This window comes from Corvus cornix, chromosome 2, assembly GCF_000738735.6.
Source record: "Corvus cornix cornix isolate S_Up_H32 chromosome 2, ASM73873v5, whole genome shotgun sequence".
Lineage (NCBI taxonomy): Eukaryota > Metazoa > Chordata > Aves > Passeriformes > Corvidae > Corvus > Corvus cornix.
In genome coordinates this window covers 68778802-68798838 of record NC_046333.1, presented here as the reverse complement: position 1 = coordinate 68798838, position 20037 = coordinate 68778802, and the positions used below count along the sequence as shown (strand labels likewise).

Below are 20037 nucleotides of genomic sequence, written 5' to 3'. Positions count from 1 at the left end.
ATTACTAAGTCGAGTTTCTACTGAAACCGTTGCCTCCCTCGAGCAGCTCGGATTTGGTATGTCAGGGAAGCAGGAGTCTCTGTAACCGGTTTGAACAAAGAATTTTTTTCAAGGTCTTCTGCCGCCACCCTGCTCTCTCCTCGCTGCAGTTACATTGCGGCTGGCAGCGCTGCTTGCTGTAAGAAAGAGTGTGCTTGTCAACTCGTTAACACTTTCTTTTTCCTTTTGCTAAAGACATGGTCGTGCAAATTAATTGTAAAGACCTTATCAAGCAGCCGAGTTGGCCTCTCAGGTGCCTCTGATACACATTTTCAGAAGACTGGAAAGGAAAGAAAAGAAATATGATTTTGAAGGCTGAAAAAAACCGGCCCCAGATCACTCATATGTATATTAAATCTCTGTCTTACTGGCAAAGAAAATGACTGAGAGATTTCTCTCTCCCTGGCACCAGTTGCTGTCCCGGGTTGGGCTGGAGGGAGATGATCTGGGTGTCAAGAGCTTGCAGCTGAGAAGAGCAGGATTTGGGGGAGCTGTGCAGGGCTGCACTGTGCTGTCAGTGCAGCAGTACAATCGTTCTCCTGATGGCAGGATTTACACAAAGGCTTTGATCGTCTGGTTTATTAAAGCTGGAAGCATCCTCACCAAGATAGAACAGAGAGCACAGATGAAAACACCATTTCCAGCCCTTCCTTCCCCTTGTGCTTTAAGGAATCCCTGCGCTGGAGTTGCAGTGATGAGGAAAAGCCGCCAAAATTGGGGTGTGGTGACACAGGACCACTGCGCCAGCGCTGACATCATCTCTCGGGGAGATCAGCGTAGGTGATTGAAAGGTGCTTGTAGAGGAGCAGGGGAGGGAGTTCACCTGTGCCAGCAGAGTTGCCCGGGTTTTATGGGCTGAGGCCTCACCTTGGCACAGGTGGGGATGCAGGTAGGTAAGCAAACCATCCAGCACTACCTCTGAGCGCACCCTGCAGCATTTTACACAATGGCTAAGTGAGGTTCGTCATTACAAGGTTTATCTTCTGCTCACAGGAGCAGGTGTTTTTCCAACTGATTTATGTAGAAGCTGGCTCAGATTCTGAAGGTATTAAAAAAAGATATCATTCCCAAATGGCAAGAATTCCTTTGTCCTGCTCTCTCCTCCCATTTTCCCATTTATGGGTCTTCACAGGATTTAGGGATACTTTTCACCTGATTAGTGTGTGCCTCATGAGAAACATATAACTTCAGGTACACACAAATCTTTCAATCCCGAGGAAGACCACCATCCACTCCAGGACACTGTAACAGCAGCAACAGTGCAGGGCACCAGCTTTTTCAAACACAAAAGCAGAAAAGGGAGATAATTTCTCATGCTTTCTGAGGGGCAGCAGAGGATATTTTTCAGCTGCTATTCAAGAGCAGGACACAGGCTTTTTGAAGATGCAGTTTGAGCCCCTTGGGGTCATACTTTGAAAATGCAGTAAAGGGACTGATAACATTTTCCTAGGGTAGTGTGTTCCGACAGCAAAACTATTCTGTCTGTTCTGTTTTCATGCAAATAGGGAACATCCCTGTCTTTGGCTACTAGTGTGAAATATCATTTTAAATGTTTTAAACTCAGGAGTTTGGAAACAGACCACTGAAGTGATGTTTGTGGAAGTTATCCTCCGTGTAAACATCAATAGCATCAGGTGCACTGAGTAGGTGGTAGCAGTAGCTGTTTGATGTACTTGTGCTAGGAAATAAAATACATCTCTGATCTAAAGCATGCATTTCAAGAACTGTACTAGGAGCTTGGAGATCCTGGGCAAAGCAGCCATATCCTTATGGATCAGGTTACATTTGCTGCTCTCTAGCAAGGTATAAACAATTGTTTGAGATACTCACTCTTTCTGCTAAACCACTGTGTTCAAGAGAGCAGGAAGGAAATCCAAGAGAAAAAACTGGGTTGAGCTGAGGAACTTCGGAGTGAAAACTGGAAGGCTGCTAAGGGACAATGCCAGGCTTGTTAACTTCCCTCCTTGCTCAGGGAGGGGGATGCAAAATAATCAAAGCTGATTTTGTACAGCTAGTTTTGCTTGCAAATGGAAAAATGAAAAGGCCGTGGCATCACTTTCAAAAATAATGAAAGAGAGTGGGTGTTTGGAGAACCAGACTGAGAGGCAGGCCCTTGCTGGCATGCTGGGGAATGGAAGAAGCCATATGCAGGCACGTCCAGTTGGACCTGCAGGTTAAGGGTCTTGTGACAGAGACTAGTAAGTCCAAGTCTCAGTGTGAGAAGCAAAAGAAGATTCATGGAAATCCTGGCATCAGCAGAGGGAAAGCACCCAGAGGGGTGGGGAAGAGACCAGAAGTGCAGCAAGTTCCATAACCATGGCAACAGCAAACTATCTGTTGATAAAAGAAATTTCATTCCACTCACAAAGCATCCTAAATCTCAGTCAAACCTTTGTTTATGTGGCTGCCAGTGCTGCACATTGAATCAGTAATTTCCATGGCCATGACTCTCTGCAGCCTGAGGAGACAAGGGAGCCCTTGAGTCTGCAGCAGACTGATGTTCCCTCTGGTTCAAGGACACAACATAACCTCTCCGTGTTCTGTACCCTGGCCTTGCATCTTGCTAGGTAACCCAAGGACAGAAATTATCAGGATTCACCAGGTGTGTTGTATGTCACATAAGAGCTAGGAATTGAATTGAGCAATATAAAGGAAGACATTTTTCAGTACCATCTTAAGGGTTTTTTCTTTCCCTTCTCAGCCTCTCAAAAAGTCAGTTCCATTAGGCTTTCACACCTGTGACCTTCCCTGTCAGGTCACAGGTGTGTAATAACCCATTGCTCCTGTAGATCTCAATACAGCTGCTGACATTTATGTAGGAGAGACGGTGCTGGTAAGTTGCTTTGGGATTCTCCACCATGAAGAGGTCTATCTGCATACAAAATATGATTTCCAGTCGACTGCATAAACCTCTTGTCCCCGAGGGGAGCAATGAGTCACTCTGTGTTAGTGCCTCCCGTCCAGCAGCTACAAAAACCACAAGTCTCAAATGCTCCAACAGATCTAAGACAAGTTCCTCCAATGACTCATATGACAATGAAAGGAAACTGTGTGATTTGATAACATCAGAAATTTAGGCTGGGCTCACAAAGGTCCTTACGAGCTGTGTGTCACACGGAGTTGTGTTCGGCTGCAGGCAGATAGGCAACAGATATTGTACTCTTCCACTCTGCAGAGGAGCAAAATAAAGCAGGGTAGAAGGGATTTGTAGGAGGCCACGATGTCAGTCAGGCACAAAACCTAACAGACATGTTTTCTAATCAAGCACACTGTGCAGGGTCACAGGATCACAACACACAGAGAATTGCTGTGCCACCAGCATTCCAGGCTTCATCCCACCTGCAGGGAAATCCTAACAGCTGAGGTTACAAATCCCCCCAGAAAAACCCCCAAAAAACCTGGCACCTCAAGTCTTTTGGAAATCAGGAACTGAATTTCCTTGGAGCAGCCTGCCTAGGTACCAACATATATGCTGAGGATGTGTTGTAGCCATTCCGCTAACACTCTCATACAGCTACTGCAGATGTGGAATTGCTTGTGCATCTATATTTTGCATCTGCTTACTAGTGGTTTTCAGACTTTTTTTCAGAGAGGGCTGGCTTTGATATTGCTTTGGATTGCAAGATTCATAGCATGAACTTGGTGCGGTCCCCTTGCAGATCTCTTAAACTGATTTTCACACAAGTTCACAAGTCTGATGCCTTGATTTTCTGCAACTTTTTCAGAAGCTTGGATTCTCTTTCCATCTCTTTTCTGGGACCAGAAGTCAGGCTGATCAACACTTGACAAAGTGTTTTGAGTCCTCAGGTTACCCCTATGGCCGCGGTTAGATGATTCAGGAGCAATTTCCTATCATATCTAACCAATATGCCATGCCAGGCTCCCAGGGAAAGATTTTGACCAGTTTGGTTCCCCAGGCTGACTAATCATCCTATTAGATGAGCACAAGAAAGAAGGACTGGGTCAGACCCACCTTAAATTGGATTAGACGGCCACAGAATCACAATCATGGTAACTGCAAAGCGTAAGCAGAGACACTCCTCCATTTCTTGCTTTCCTGGTTCTGCCATCCATGGTGCCAGCACAAGTTTTTGAGCAGTGGCACAACAACCTACAGCAGAGGATGGATCCAGCTGAGAAAAACAATCCAATGATAAAGGGAAGTGTTTCTTCCAGCTCCTCAGTTGCCTCAATGGTACAGGGAGAGAAAAGGGCCCCTTCAGTTATCAATGCCACTGATGGAAGTCTACATAAAACAAGTCTCCAAATCTCAAACAAAGTAAATCTCTGAAAGCCTGAGACTGCAGCACAGCTACTACAGCAGCAGCCTGGTGTCATGGAGCCTTAGCAGAGCAGCTGGAAGATTTTGCTTGGCTTTATCAAGAGCCATTTACGCCTCTTCATAAGGATGACAATCAAGAAAACTAGAACATCCTAGGCATCAACAGGAAGTTCACTGACACATGCTAATGGTTAACTCCCTTTTCACATGTCAAATTCACACTTTATTCATGCAAGAGCCAAAGCACAGAATATATTTTAGAATCAGAAAAAAATTGCTGCTTACAGTGATATCCCAGCTCACAACTATGTGCTTTACGTGTCTTGACTCCACAGTTACCAGGAAGACTTACTCCTTACTTAAAACTATACTGGAGGGGAGATGATGGTCAGTAAAAATCAAGGTTTAGGATCTAGTGACTCTTATGGGCAACTTAACTTTTGGAGAAGAACAAGGTGCATAGAAATACATACCTTTAAACCACATCGCCTGGAGCTTGGAACTCACCTGAGCAGCAATATGTACACATCCATATAAACATGCAGTGCTTTTGCTTTTGCTATGTTTGCTTTATCATTATTTTTCTCTCCAGTATCTCACTACAGCTGAGGCTCATTCTAGCCTCATACCTGAAAAACAAGGCAGAGTTATGGGTGCTGCTTTCAAGGCCATGGAAAACAAAAGATGAGCATGTTAAAGGAAATGCAAGATACTTCATAGACTTATAGAGTGCTTTCTCCTCTCATTTTGTAGGGATTCTCATGACCTGGCAGTGCAGTAATCAAAAAATTCATTTCACACTTGATGGTCTGGTTCTGCACAGCTCTACTCACACACCTGCACTGCAAATAAAAGTGCTTAACTAGCATTTTAGTCACTAGATGAATGTTTTTCCTTTTCTGAGCTTAAACAAGGATTTAGCACGATTTACAGAGAGCAGCTGCATTTCGCAGAAAAACATTAAATATGTAGAACTGCTAATGTGCAGAGGAGCCCTGTGACTTACTTTTGGAGGTCTGCAGGGTTTAGGATAAGGGAAGTTACAAGCACTTTGGAGAAGACTCCTGATGAGAAGAGGAACAGATCACAGCGTGATGAAATAGGGGCAGTTCCCCATAGGGAGAAGCAAGCCTGGAGACAGCTTTGGAAGGAACACCAGAGGTTTGCAACTGACATGGAAAGAACAGTGAAGAAAACTCTTACTTCAGTCCAGCAGATGATCTTAACAAAGGCTTAGCATGCAAGGAGGCCCAAACTTCTCCTTTGTGGGAAGATACACACTGGGCTGGAACTTTGTTAGAACAGATGCTCCACTAGGACTCCATTGCAGAAGTTAACTCTGTCCCAGCACAGCAAAGAAACTGGCTCTGGGCATTTAGAGAAGGATTTGCCTACATGAACAAATCTGTCTGCAGAGCTGTGCAATGCCTTACCTTTCACCTTCCCTGCCTTTCAAGCCAATGGAAAACAGGCAAGAGAGGTTCCTTCTCTCTCCAAAGAGAGACCTAAAGCAGCTTAGGTGAACTGTGCCCTAATATTTCCTCTTCTCTCCACTCATCAAGCAAGCCTGGGGCAAATTCCTCCATCACCTGCAGGTGTCTAGCCACAGGAATCTCACCACCACCACCTGTGTGGTTCCCAGCAGACATTTTATCCTGTTCCTAGATTTTTAGTCCTGCAATGCTGCTGGCTCCTGGCTGTTTTATCTGGCAGCCTTACCTACCCACTAAGTGCAGAGTGAACCTGCAGCTGCAACAAGCAGAGAGGGGGAAGCATTTGGTGCAAGCAGCCAGCACTCTCTCCCTTCCAAGGTGGCTTTTGTCACCTATTTGCCTGCCCAATTCCACAGTTGCCACAGGCAAAGCATCAGTTTGCAACAGGCTGCAGGGACATGGAAAGGCTGATATTTGAGCCCCAACGCCAGACTCAGCTTCTGCAGTACCTCACCTCGTGGGAGGCCAGCTCATGCCGAGGGAAAGAGTTGGGGCTGGCTGTGGAGTGAGGGGCATGGGGGGACCAGCACAGGCCTGATGCTGTTTCAGCAGCGAGACAGGAGACAGACGGAGTGGGGGGCTGACACCATACATCCCATAATGCTTTGTGCAAGAAGCAAGTGACAAATGTAGGGCAGGGGAGGTGGTGTGTGAGCCCCCCTCTCTTCAAGCTGATCTTGTGCCATGGGATGTCAGGGTATGGCAGCTGAGCCGGGCTTAGCTGCCTGCCGGGATTTAGTGTCAGTGCGGCAGCATGGACAGAAATTAGCAGGGCTGAGGATTTCCTTTTGGCAGATGCCAGGAGAGCTGGAGCGGCTCAGGGAAGAAAAGTGATGAAGGGTTCCTTTCCCTCTACCCATTTCTTCAATGGGAAATTAAAATCTTAGCATTCGGAAATGGAAATTTTGATTTCTAGCAGTATGTAGGGAACTGGAGGCAGAGGAAATGCTGATTGAAAGGCCAGTCTGTACCGTTAACTTGCTTGTTCTTTATGCAGCGACGATTGCCCTGCTGGTGGTGTGAAGATACATGCTTCCAATTGTGAAGGGTCCACGGCCATCAGGGAGCCGACAATATTCTTATCAGCAACAGACGGTACAGTTACTGAAAATCCTCTCCAGTAATGACCGACTTTACTGTGCTCCGGTTGAAAGAGTGATGAGCACAAAATTCACACCCAAAATAGGCCTTTTAATTATTCACGGCTCCATAGTCTCCAGAGCTATGCAAACCCGAATCACTCGCTTTGTAGATCCCCAATGCTGAAAACCCCACAGCTGAATGAAGCCAAGGTCGCCGTGACCTTCCTCCCCCTCCCGAGGCTGCACAGCACCGCTCCATCCCCTTCCCTTCAGCCTCAAACTCCGGGGCTCCTCTCGGGTGACTCCCCGGAGCCACCGCAGTGCCAGGCGCGCCGCCGCACGCAGGGATTCACCTGCCACCTAGTGGGGCTTCCCCATCCCTGCAGCTGCCTCCGCTTTGTCCCTCTCCCAGGCGGGGAGCGGGGCAATGCCCGGAGGGGTGTGAGCCCCGGGGAAGCCGTGCACGGAGCGGGTGCGCACCGGGGCCGCGGGTGTGTTCCCGCACAGGGGGTGTGCACCGGAGGGGTGCCTGCGCACGGGGAGGGGGCTGTGTCTTAGGGTGGGAGGGGAATAGTGGGAAACGGAGGAGGTGTGCACCGACCGGGGGGAGCGCGAGTTCAGGAGGTAGGGGGCACGGAGGAGGCGCGCTCCCGAGGCGCTGTAGCCGGGCGTGCGTGTTCGTCCTAGCGGCGTCTGTGCACGGACGGAGGGGTGGCCCGGGGAGGGGGTGCAGGAGCGGGGTGCGGGCACCGGTGTGCGTATCTGTGTGCCGTGTGCGTGTCCGGGTGGTCCCTGGGGGAGCGGGAAGCGTACACCCCCCGGGAGCCGGAGGGACGGGCGGCCGCGCGGGGCCGGTGCCGGGGGCGGTGCCTCCCGGCGGGGCGGGCACGGCGGAGCGGGGCGAGCGCCGCCTCCCCGGGGCCGCGGGGCGGGCCGGGCTCGGCCTCCCGCTCGGGCCTTGCGTGTTCAGGCCCGGCCGCGCCGGGAGGAGCGGCGATGGAGGCGGCGGGCGGCGGCGCAGCGGCGGGCGGCATCGCCCTGCACGACTTCAGCGGGCAGCTGGGCGAGCAGCGGGTGCACTTCCACGCCATGCGGCTGCGGGACTCGCTCTTCCTCTGGGTGGGCGCTGCGCCCGCCCTCGCCAGCCTGGCCGTCGCCATGTGCAACCCCCGTGTGAGTGTCGCTGCCGGGGTCCCGGCCGCCCCTCGGAGCCCCGCGGCGCTGGGGGGTGGCCCCGCCGCCCCTAACCCGCGCTGCCGGGACTGAGCCGTGCCCTGTGCTGTGCTCCGCTTGCAGGACAGCATCCCGGTGGCCGCCTCGCTCCTGGGGGACCCCTCGGACACCGCCTCCTCCTGCCTGGCGCAGCGCTTGGGTAGGTGCGGGCGCGGCGGCCGGGCGGGCGGGGGTGCGGGGGAGCCGCCCCGGCGGGTCGGGACCGGGCCGTGCCTCTCTGGTGGCCCTGAGCCACCAGCCCGGGCTGGGTGGGCGCAGAGCCTCCACTGCTGCAGGTTGCGGCAGCCTCCATCCAATCCACCGATTCCTTTTTTTTTTTTCCTTCCGTGTGCGAGTCTGCGGCACCAGAGTCAGCGGCCTTGGCGTGTTGTGCATTATCAAGACGGAATTATTTAATATCCTTATCCTGGCTGTGGGTGCGAGGCAGGGGCAGCACATGCTGCACCTGTGGAGTTGAGTTTCAAGTGACCTCCTCTCTATAAACCTGTGACACTGCCGTGCTGCGGGCGAGGTGGCCGTCATGCCAGGCACGTGCATTTTACCTAAGATGAAGCCAGTCCTCATCACATCTAGCACCTTTTAGCCCCCACATTCCAAGAAGTTCTGGCCTGGGAAGTCCAGGGTTGTCTCACAGATGGCTGTGCTTGATCTGACTGATCCTAAAGGGCCCCACTCGGGATGCCTCCTTTTCAATCACGTGTAGCATGCTACACCTACTGCAGTCGCTGAAATCCTGAATCTTAATGACAGCTTGCAAACTCCCATGTCCGTACTAAAAAGGTTAAAAATACACGGCCTAATGCATCCTAGCACCTTCACAGCTCTGACAGCTGTGTCATGCTGGTTGCTCATCATCACTCACCAGTGGCTGATGCAGCTCCAACTGGTGAACTGCTGATGTGCTTCTTACCAGGTTTTAAAAGCAACATGCTGAGCTGCTCAATCTCACCTTACGTCTTCTGTTTCAGTTGGAAAGGCCACAGAATTATTAATGATCTGTGTGCTGATCTCCATTTCAGGCAGTATGTCCTGAGTTTGTATTGTCAGGCACTTCCATGAGTCTACACCTACTTCTCCTCCACGGCCACATATAAAAAGGGGTTGCTCACAAGACTGATCTTTGAAAAACAGTACTAGTATCTTTTCTTCTTCACAATAACTTCTCTTTTAATAAACACTGTTTTAGTCGACCCTGGTGGCACCATTTTCTTTACACACTGAGTTCAAGCCTTTCCGCTTTAAGCAATAATTTTATGGGGTACTGGATAACATGATTTCTTTATCTGTAATTAGTGCCTTATCCTTAGGAAGTCAGTTAGTAAAAATGTAGACAGAGAGGATTTACTTTGGATAAAGTGTAATAGTTTATTCCACTTTCCATTTGGTCTCCTTGTCACTCGTTTCTTTTGAATCTTGCTCTAATCTTCTGTGTAGCATTGGGGCCCAGCTGACAGCTCTAAGTTATCTTTGTGATTCCCACATTCCTTTTGGGATTTTTGTACATGTGCTTGCTATCTTCACTCTTTAAAGATTTATTACATGTGTCATAGCAGAAGTTCATAATAACTTGCCATTTCTTCCATTAATTCTCTCATTGTTCTAGGACAGAGGCTGCCTGAGTCACTTGACTTTTATTCTAGTGAGTCGTCTCACTTTTGCTGTCTTTTTTCTTTTTTTTTTTTTTCCTTAAGGTGCTTTCATTATTTCCATTACTAATTTCCTGTGCTTTGTTACTGAGAACTGATACTGTTGCCTGGCACTGGTGTATAGGTTACTCTTTATCCTTGGAGTATAATGCACCTTCCGATTTTCTCTGTCTTTGTGCCTGTAGGTGTCTTTTCTTATCTCATCTTAAACTTCTGAGCCAGCTGTGGCCCAGCTACCCTTTTGGGCCATCTTCCTCTGTATCCATGCCATCTATCCACTGGGTTGCAGGTTTCCTTGCTAGTCAGCCCCTTTCATGTTATTTATATATACCGTTCTTGCTTGTGTGATCCTGCTTAAGGTATATTATTTTGAGGAAGGCCTATAGAGCTTTTTCACCTTTGGTTCAAAGGGGAAAGTCAGTAATACATTTCTGGCTTTGAATAATTTTGTGCTTGCTCTTCACTTGAGCTTCTGAGAAAAGAAATACATCTTTCTGAAATCCCACACCTTAGTACTTAATCTGGCTTTTGTCAATCCAGCAGTTTAGGTCAACTCATGGTCACTTAGTCCAAATTTATTAATTTATCTATTTATTTCTTTATCCTGAGACCAGTGGATCTGCAAGATCATCAACAAGCATCCCTGTGTCTTTGTTTCACAAAGTGCTTGGTAAGGGAATCTGTGTTCCATCTCAGCTAGAAATACCCAGCTTTGCTGATATTTGTGTTTAGTTTTCCTCTGGGAACTTAAATCCTTGTTACTCTCACAAAATCTGTAATAGCAGGGATGCTATTCACAGCCGAGTCTGGCTTGTAGTTGTACTTCCGAGGTAGCCTTTTTAACCATCCTGACATGTGGTAACCTTCAGGCAGGCAGTTTTTCCCTCCCCCTCCTCCCCTCCCCCATGCTTGTCACCATTTTTTCCATGCAGTTTCTTGTCTTCACAGGCACTGACAGGACTAGCATGCAATGCCATTTGCACATAACTATTTCCATTTCTTATACTTGCCAGTTGCATTCCATCATCTGCCATGTGTTCCTGCAATGTCAGGTTTCCTGTCCTGGAGCGGGAGTTTCAGTGCTGCTGTGCATCAGTGCACACATTGTCCTTTTGTTTTCTTTATAGCTTGGTAGGGGTCCTAGCCATGACAGCTGCATTTCGTGTATTGGCTCTATCTCCTTCCTTATTTCCGATTTTTTTTCTCTTCTGTTGCTGAAGACACATATGCCTCATTCCTATTCCCCTTTCTACATGTATCTATTTATATCTGCTTGTATGAGGTGCAGGGACTGTTGCCCAGCACTCTCCCTGATTGCTTTGGCACAAGATGTGTCTCACTAGTCAATAAACCCGAATTCTAAGATTGTTTCCTTAGGATGCTGGAGGCCAATTCTTGAGGAAGTCCTTGTCCATTAGTGCCTCCCTCACCTGCATATCCTGAAATCACAGTGCTTTCAGCTGCAGTACTGATTAGTGCCATGTCTGATTAGTACTGATTAGTGCCAATCTTCCTTCTGTGGGGACTGGCAGATTCTTGGTGAAGATCACATCAACCTCTTCCTTGAGTATTTCTCAGCTGGGCGCTGTTCATTTCCACCACCTCTTTTGCAGCATGAATAGTTTACAAACTTAGACCTAACACTTGTTCTTCCTCTTCTGCTCCCGCTGGGCTCCTCTCCAAGCTTTGATTTGGGCCTTTGCCCTGTACATGAAGTTGTAGGAATGGATCTGTGCTGCTGTAGTTTTCTCCTGGCATTCAGCATATCCCAGACAATGGCTGTCAAGGATGTTTTTTCTCCACTTTGAAGAGCCAGTGGAACAGGGGTTATTGACCAGGCTGCATAGGAAGCAGACCTGCTGGAGGGCTTTTTAGGTTAACCTTGTCCTTTACAGTTTTCTGCTTTACTCTGAAGTTGCACATGGTCTTCCATGGAGGCATAAGATCTGCCCTCTTTTGTCCTTTCCACAAGAGTGCACATGTCCAACTGAATGCTCAGGAAGCGGGGACAGAAAAGGTCCCACTGCCCTTCAGAGCCGGGGCACAGCACTGGGAGCAGAGGTCCTTGGCACAGGCAGCCCAGAGGGATTCGCAGATTCACACTGTTCCTGGGAACTGGAACAGCATCCCAGAGACTATAGGCAAACATAATTAAGGAGTTGAGTTTTGACACTGCAGTGCACTGTATAGTTTTGTTAGCTAGGATAATGGTATTAATTAGTTCAGAATTAGCATTGCATTCATTGAGGGCATGATGATGAAGCACTAGTGCTTACAAAACATGCTGCTTTATACCACAAAAATCTAGTGCCAGGTGCTAATTTTTGCAATCAGAGCACCACGCTGCATTATATCAGCATTTTGTAGTGCCAAGTCTTAAAAGGCAAATGAGTCCTTGCATTTCAGAAGCAGCTCTACTTACTGAGTCAGGAAGATGGTAACCTGTTAGAATGGAAAATAATAGTAAATTCATTTGCATAATGAAAATGCCTCTAAGGAGTTGTTTAACTACATTTTATACGTACATACATACATATATATGGGTTTTCTGTAGTTAACTATTTAGTTTCCTATTTAAGAAGGGTTGAGATCTTAGAAGCCCCAATGTCTCTATTTTGAAGTTTTAAAAATTCAGATGATATTTTTGAATATTCAGCAGAACAGTCTGCTTTGTGTCTGGGATCATTAGCTCCCAGCTCATTCCCTGACAAGAATATCTCGTGACCCAAATACTGTTTTTTGTATTCTATTTTACACAACTCAATTTAAATTTAGTTCCTATTTTTCCTATATGGTGCTTACATTTTTCACAAAGTTGAATTTCAGTAATATATAAGGAGAGCCACAAATTTGCTATATTACTGTTGTAAAATCTAAGTAGGATGCCATTTTATTTATAAAACACTTCTTGGTGTTATCTTTTCTACTCTGATAATTAAGTCTTCTTGTCCCACTGGACAGGTTTATTTGTCACTGTTAATTAGCTCTGTCATGGAAAGCAGCTCTTAATTTTGTAGCACCTCTCTCTAGGTACTTGTCATTACACTAGCCTGGAACTTGTGCTTGGCTTCATCATGTTCAGCCAAAGCTCTCCAGCCTCTTGGAGCATTCATGGACACTGTGAATAAAGGTTAAAGTAAGCAAAATTGACAGAACTGGTGCATAGCTTTTTGGGGCCTTTTAAGGGGTTCATAATAAAACAGAACTTAATTAATTGGGGCCAAATCACTTTCTTGTGCGCTTTCCCTCTAATGTTTTACACAGCACAGATTTTACCAGCTCTGAATTTCAGTGCTAAGAGTCCAGTACAGTCTGTGGTTTCACTTACAATGTAAGATATTTAAGAAGTGTCCAAAAATCCACTAAAAGCACTGCTAGGCTTTCCAGTGACTAATAGTGTCTTGTGTCCGGTCAAAAACAACTTGACAGTCACCAGTCTTACATTGTTCACTTCTGTGATGTGCAAAGTCTTGCCCAATACCCCAATGGTCAGGGACTTGTTCTGCTATTCCTTTATAACTGCACTCAGCACAGCAGGAGTGGAGAACATCATCTTAGAAATCTACATGATGCAGCTTTTTAAGAGGCTTGCTCAATACCATCATCACTTTTATATAAGAATAAACTGTGGCTGACTACTCTGTTTTGTGTTTTAGCCAGCAAGACAAAAAAGCAGATATTTGTCAGCTACAACCTTCAAAACACAGACAGCAATTTCACCTTACTCATAGAAAACAGGATCAAAGAAGAAATGACAGCTTTTCCAGAGAAGTTCTGACTGCACATCACTGTAAAAGAAGATGAAGGTTTTGTTTCAGAAAAACTGATTGCAATTTTCACACTGACATTAAGTTAGTATATTTCTTTTGTATTATTTTATTATCTTGATTGAATTTGTGGTTATTATTAAATATAGATACACTTGGCTTGAATTTTTTTTTCAAACAGAATTTGAATTTTCAATTTCAAAGCAAATTTTTTTTTTTTGCTACCCTGCTAAGTAGGATAGCAAATGGATGCTGCAATGGATGATGATCATTGTAAAAGTGCCTGTGGTGTCTGGCCTGCACGCAGGACTGGGATCCAATGGGAAATCAGTTCCTGATGCTATCTGTAGAATTAATCTATTATGTACTAGCACTGAACATAATATAGCAGCTTTTAGTGTTCAAATAAAGAAACCCCACATTTTTGTATGGTAAAGCTGTGACATGAGTGTTACTTTTCTCCTTTTAGCCCCTCTTGGTTGTAGTACTGGTGCTAAACACTGGATTTCCTTCCATCCCTTGGGCACTAAGAACAGTGGCAGGGTTTCACAAAGGTTATTTTTGCATCCCTGAGGACTACATAGAAGGAAAAACCACCAGTTGACTTCTGAGTAATAGATAACTGTCAGGCTGCTAGAAGAGCATCACATGTAAATTGAGCATATACATAAAATCAGAGAGGTCTACTACCATGACCACCAGTGAAAAACATCCTGCTGCTTCATCCCTGGACTTGCTTTCAGGTAGGATGGGTATCCTTTCGAAGGCAGATCCATGAGCTGTTTTGTCTAATGAGATGGCAGCTAGGAGTTAACTACCCAGGTTATTTTTTTTTTTCTTTCTGAGTTGAGCTTTGACTCAAGCACAAGCATCAGCTTCTGATACCAACTGAAAGTGCTGCTGCTAGACAACTGTCCTAAGCACCTACAGAAAAGTGATGAATTTACCTTGCTGTGGTGCCACAATCAGCAATTAAAAACTAACTGGGAGGCTGCTGCTGTAGAAAGCTCAACTGCTGCTGATTCTCTTGTCCAAAAGGGTTAGAAACCCCAGTGGCATCAATGTGTCAGATTTGGTGTGGGTGCAGAGGGCCCCTCCTTACCTGGTGGGAACAGCTGCCTGTCCTTGGCCACAGTTCAAGATCAGAATAGCAAAAAGCAACTGTTGAAGGGTATTTTCTTTCTAATTTACACCACCCAGGAAACAGAGTCAACTATGCTTCTGTAATTGACTATAAAGGATAATTAGTTGCAAATCAATGTGCTGCTTTAATTAGCCTAATTTACAAACAGCTCATTCTGTTTGTAGAGCAGGGTAGGGCTGTGTGCTGAGGCAGCAGCTGCTGCTTGGTGTTTGAGAAGTCACTGCAAGGGAGCCAGACCAGGGAGAACAAACTGATGGGACAACGTCATTTTATTCTGTACATTTACATACAAAGTTCTTCTCAGTAGGTACAACAGATGTAACATCATGCAGACATTTAGCTTGTAAGACTGTTTTCAGTACGTGATTTAAGCTTGTGCTATGAGGAAGCACCACCAGACTATTCATGATCAAAACATACAGTAACACGATTCTTTAAAACTTCATCAGAAACTGAAATGGGGAGGGAGATCTCACCCACTAGACAAAACACACCGTACTCCTTTCCCAAAACATTTTACACAATACATTTAAAATGAGGTTTGTAATTTCATTTTTTTCTTAAGAAATAAAATAAAATAAAAAAAAGTTACAGTGGGGGAGATCATCCCCCCACTCAATAGTGTTGTCTTATGTGCCAGCTACAGGCGCAACTTGACTTGACATTCACAGAGTTCAGTTAATGGCACTTCTGCTTCCAATTTGGTGACCAATAAAGTGTTTGGCTCCAGGAAGTGGCAACAGTTGAGTAGAATACTTGCACTAAAAAGAATGACAACAAAAAAAGCCTGCTAAGTGAAACCCAAAAGTAAATCACACAACCCCCTTTCAGAGTGGCCACAAAGCACTTGCAAACAGGTGACTGTCGTTATCCATTTGCAGTGTGTCTGGCAACAAAAGCAGTACTGAAACCTTAAAAGGGGGACAAACCCCCCAAGATCAAGCATAATGTCACTTCACATTTTTGTTTGAACTTACAAAGATGGAGAAAGCCCTTAAATGGTAAACCCAAAGAAAAATCTACTGATGGGCTTAGAGGTTACTGAAGGTTCACAGAAAAAGGCCAAAAACGGACAAGACAGCTTGGACTGCTTCCCCTGTTGTGGTGGCCAGAAAGAGCCGCCTGAGAAAAGCCTTTCCTGGTGATGGCTGCAGAGGAGACATGGCCAAGGAGCCAATGGTGCAGTAGGCTGGGACCCCAGCTGAGAGCCCTGTCCTGCTGCAGGACTTGACAAGGCAGAGCAAGCATCCCCATGCTTCCCTTCTGCCCTGCTGCATCACCTGGTACCTGACTCCTCCATACAAGATAGGTTTAGTGAAAGCTTTCCAACTCCATGAACATGTGTGGAAGAACATAATCATCGCAGAAGTGTTCATGTTTTCAGGAAAAGGAGCAAAACTGGAACTGCCAAGGCAGGAAATTAGTTTTTGCTTTATTGTTATGACAGAGGCAGAGGGCCAGACCAACTAGAGAAGCTGGGGCTCCCTTCATTGCAGATCAGTACCGACTACCTGGTTTCAAGCAAAAAACTGAAAAAGCAGCAAATCAAATCAACTTCATAAGATTTTTTTCTTAAAAAAATAAAAAATTGCTGCATGTTCCTGTCACCTAGTGTATGTACTATCTAAATGTTGACATGTTTAAACAACTATTCTTTTCCCTGTGCCTGTCTGTCATCGGAGAGCAACCACCAGAATAGGAAACGATAAAGCGCTGTGGACAACAGCGGTGAGCTCACCAGGACCACTGACAGTGCTGGAAGCAGCCGGGTTTATAGGCTTGTGGATGGTCTGCAAGAGCTGTACCGCAGCTTGAGCACACGGGCCATGAAGAAGACCATGAAGGAAGGAGCCACTGGCTCCACAGCACGCTGGATGGCAGGACGCTGCTTTCTGCCTCTGCTCTTGCACCTTCTCCGCTCTCAGGCCCTTTTTCTCTTCCCTGAAGCCTTGTTGTTTTGCTTCTTCAATTTTTTGTCATGAACCCCTTTTTTTCATCCCCGAATGTGTGTGGCTTGCGACAAGCATCTCGCATCGAAGGCAAGAAGTATTGCACAAATTTGGCACGTGAATACTGCACAAGTGGGGAAGGGCTGGGTTCTTTCCTCAGGTGAACACAGACTGCAAAGGTCTCGGCACAGAACAAAAAGAAGCAGCTGCACTCAAGCCTGACAATAAAACTTGAGTGTAAGGAAGATCAGGCTCTTGCTGTCACAGCAAGTCTAGCAAAGCTGAAAAAAACCAGTAGTGTAACTCTGGGCGAAACTACCATCAACTGGTCCAGTGTTTCTTACCAGGCTCAAGAAGAACCCAAATGTCCACATCATCCTCTGTGGAAATTAGCAGCTTTAGGACAACATTGTTACTCTGAACACAACCACCTCTGTCGCTTCTGCAGGTCTACCTGTCCCCTTGCATCCGTTAGCATCTGAGGCTGTGCTACTTTACTGCATGGCCTGCCGGGGAGCTTGGATCTCTGATTTATTGGGGACTGTAAGAGGACATCGGCAGCCTAATGGAGGATGGAAATCGTTAGGTACAGCAGTTAATCGACAATATATACAGCAAGGGAGGAAGGGGAAGGGAAGGTAGAGGAGGAAAGTGCAAAATGAGCACTTCCCCTGCATATGAACGCAAGATGTACATCAAACAAAGTGGCAATCATACGGACACTCAGTACAACATTGACATCCTGCTGCTCTGTTTGAACGTCTGCACTACCGAGCAATCACTAATGGATAGCCTGAGTGAGAAAGGAAAAGAGGGAGGGAGAACAGGGGGGGTTAACTACAATGCAAGAAAGCTGTTTGTTTACAGAGTCCTTGCACTGAACTAGATTCTCACGATATTCTCTTGAGTGAGAACCAAAAGCCAATGGCCAAAGGAAATAGTTGGTTTGGGGGCTGGAGGAGGGAAGTCAAGTGGCCGCTATCAAAGTGCCATCTGCACAGCAGGAGGTAAACTGGATGTTCACTTTGTGTAGAATTGATCCAATTTAAGTAAACTTTTTTCCTGAACTAAAATCTTACAAGAACAGTTGGGAAAGTGGGGAAATGAGGGTGAGTTCATTGTATATTCTTGGGTCAGAACCAGAACACATCTCTAAGAGCCCAAGACAGCTGAGTAAGTCATTATTCACAGGCTATAAATTCATTCCTTTCCAACAGTCATTTAAGCAGTTTGTCCACTTAAATTGAAAACCCAAACCCTTGTTCTAAAAACACTTAAGACAATACCAGGACAGTCATTTCCCAGGAGCAGAAATCCCTGCTGTGCTGCCTTTTGGAAAAAAGGTACAGGTCATTGCCCATCCTCCTTCCTCTTTATCCCTGCTGGTCTATGGTCTTTTCCTGGAGCAGTCAGAGATCCTGGGCCTCCTGATAATTATAGCCATTCTTGGCAAAATTCATTTTTGCATCATTAGTCAAACCATTTGCATCATCTACGTAACTATTAAAGACCAGTGGCAACCACCTAAAATAGATTAATATACTCTTAAAATGCAGAAGGCTGATTCTCATTGAAAAATCAGCTTGTTTGGGTAGGATTTTCTTCAATGCATTCCGTGAAAACAAAAAAAGGACTAATTTAGAAAGTAACTTTTAAGTGCACATGAGCTATAAAGACAAATATAAGCTGCCTAAAATGCAGTCAGAGCTTGAGTCACAACAGGTTTTCTTTGCTTTTTCTTCTTTTTTTTTCTTTTTTTTTAGTGTATACAAACACAGCAGGCAATCTGGGCACTTGGACTTTCTAGACAGGCAGAAGAATGTTGCACAAGTCTTAAGTCAATTCAACTTTGCAGTGGATCCCTCTTTCCTTTAAAGAAACACAAAAACAAAACAGAAAACAACACTCCCCCTCCCCCCATGGTTTCTTTCTTGGAATGGCTGCACCTCTTATAAGATGGCTTCATTTTTGTGATCTATGAAAGGAAAAGGAAATAAAGTGCTTCTTGAGAATAAATCAAAATAAATATACATATTTAATGGCAGGAAAAAAAGAGTTCTGAAGGGCTACCGCCAGCCAGGTCTTTTCTCAAATGAGTCTTTTTGCCCAAAACTTTTTCAAGAGTAATCTGCACAACTGTTGAAGATGCCAAAATTTGCTTTAGTAGCAGAGTTTGTGTCTGCTCCATCACTGGTTTGTAAAATCTGTGCAAAACACCTTTGCCCAAAGTGCTACTCCTCCTGCACAACAGCATCAAATAAAATACAAAAGGAAGAGAAGAAATATAAGAACGGGAAATAAAATAATAAAAAAAAAGGAGAAGGAAAAAAATCCACCCAGTTACATCGACTTCATCCCGTTGGCAGTGGTGTTCTCTGAGATGCCGTCACTCACAGCTGCTGAGTCGTGGAGGCCAGAGTAATCCTTGAGTTCAGAGTTTGTCAGGAGCAGGGGCTGCTCCCCCTTCTTGTGTGGCAGGAGGGGCTGCCGAGTGTAATGTTCCCCATCCGGGATGTTCTCAGGCAGGTTCTGGTTCTTGCTCTCTGGCAGCAGCAGGATGCAGATGATGCAGATGAGTGTGCAGCAGGCGAAGATGACGTGGTGGAGGAAGTAGCCTTTCTGGTTGTGGAGCTCCATGATGGGGGCGGTCAAGCGGCCAAAGCCTGCGCTGGCCAGGACCAGCCCCAGCCCGCCTCCCCTGCAAACAGAAGCAGAGGGGAAAACAATTACACTCAAGTATCATTTCACACCCATTTAACTGCCCCCACATAAGAAGAAGATTTACCATGTGAGTGTGTAGACAGCACTCTAAAGTACTCCCAGTTCCAAGTATTCCCACATTCAGTGAGGGAAAACCAGATCTTGCTTAGCATGCCAGCCTTCTCCACTTACACAAGACCCACCAATGAGCAGTAAGTGCAGAAGTCAATTTTGGCTGCCTCTAAAGTATCTGGCACCATTCAGCAGTGGAGGCAGGAGATCAGACTTTACAAGCCACTGCCTCGATCCATTATACCAAACATTGAGTGCTGAAACATTTTCTACACAAAATCATGTTGTGGCTGGAACTTCTCAACACACTGATGATGTAATAAAATGCGTAATTTTCAGGAAAAAAGAAAGTGTAAAAAGAGACTCATCTTCCTCCAGCTAGAGGCACAGAAGCGGCTTGTGAAAGACCAATTCAGTAGTCTCTCCTGACGTTTGGCTATGCAAGCAAACTCTCTTGCAATTCCTTGTCTTGCTTATCAGCATCTCTGCAGGCCTTGGTACAGGCAGGCCTGGCACACCTCACAATACCCGGTCTGTCCCTGCTGGGTGACCCCACACAGAAGTGACACTGCGGGTGTTTCTCTGGGGCAGGCCATTCCCTCCTGCTGTGGCATGACTGAGGTCTCGGGC

The 20037-nt window shown here is 46.1% G+C and overlaps 2 protein-coding genes across 3 annotated transcripts in view; one reads left to right on the top strand and one right to left on the bottom strand.

The window, feature by feature from the left end:
• The first annotated feature begins 7810 nt into the window (after nt 1-7810).
• PSMG4 (proteasome assembly chaperone 4) lies at nt 7811-13978 on the top strand. The gene is made up of 3 exons (XM_039570071.1): nt 7811-8069; nt 8193-8268; nt 13432-13978. The coding sequence occupies exons 1-3, from the start codon at nt 7893-7895 to the stop codon at nt 13551-13553; spliced, it is 375 nt and encodes a 124-aa protein (XP_039426005.1). The 5' UTR covers nt 7811-7892; the 3' UTR covers nt 13554-13978.
• Nucleotides 13979-14937: 959 nt separating this feature from the next.
• Nucleotides 14938-20037, bottom strand: part of SLC22A23 (solute carrier family 22 member 23) — a 109756-nt gene continuing 104656 nt past the window's right edge. Inside the window, exon 11 of one of the 2 annotated variants that reach the window (XM_010411286.4) lies at nt 14938-19333. In XM_010411286.4, coding sequence (XP_010409588.3) covers nt 18976-19333 — 358 coding nt within the window. In that variant the 3' untranslated portion in view covers nt 14938-18975. The remainder of the gene's footprint in view (nt 19334-20037) is intronic. The other variant, XM_010411285.4, reaches the window with a different exon arrangement.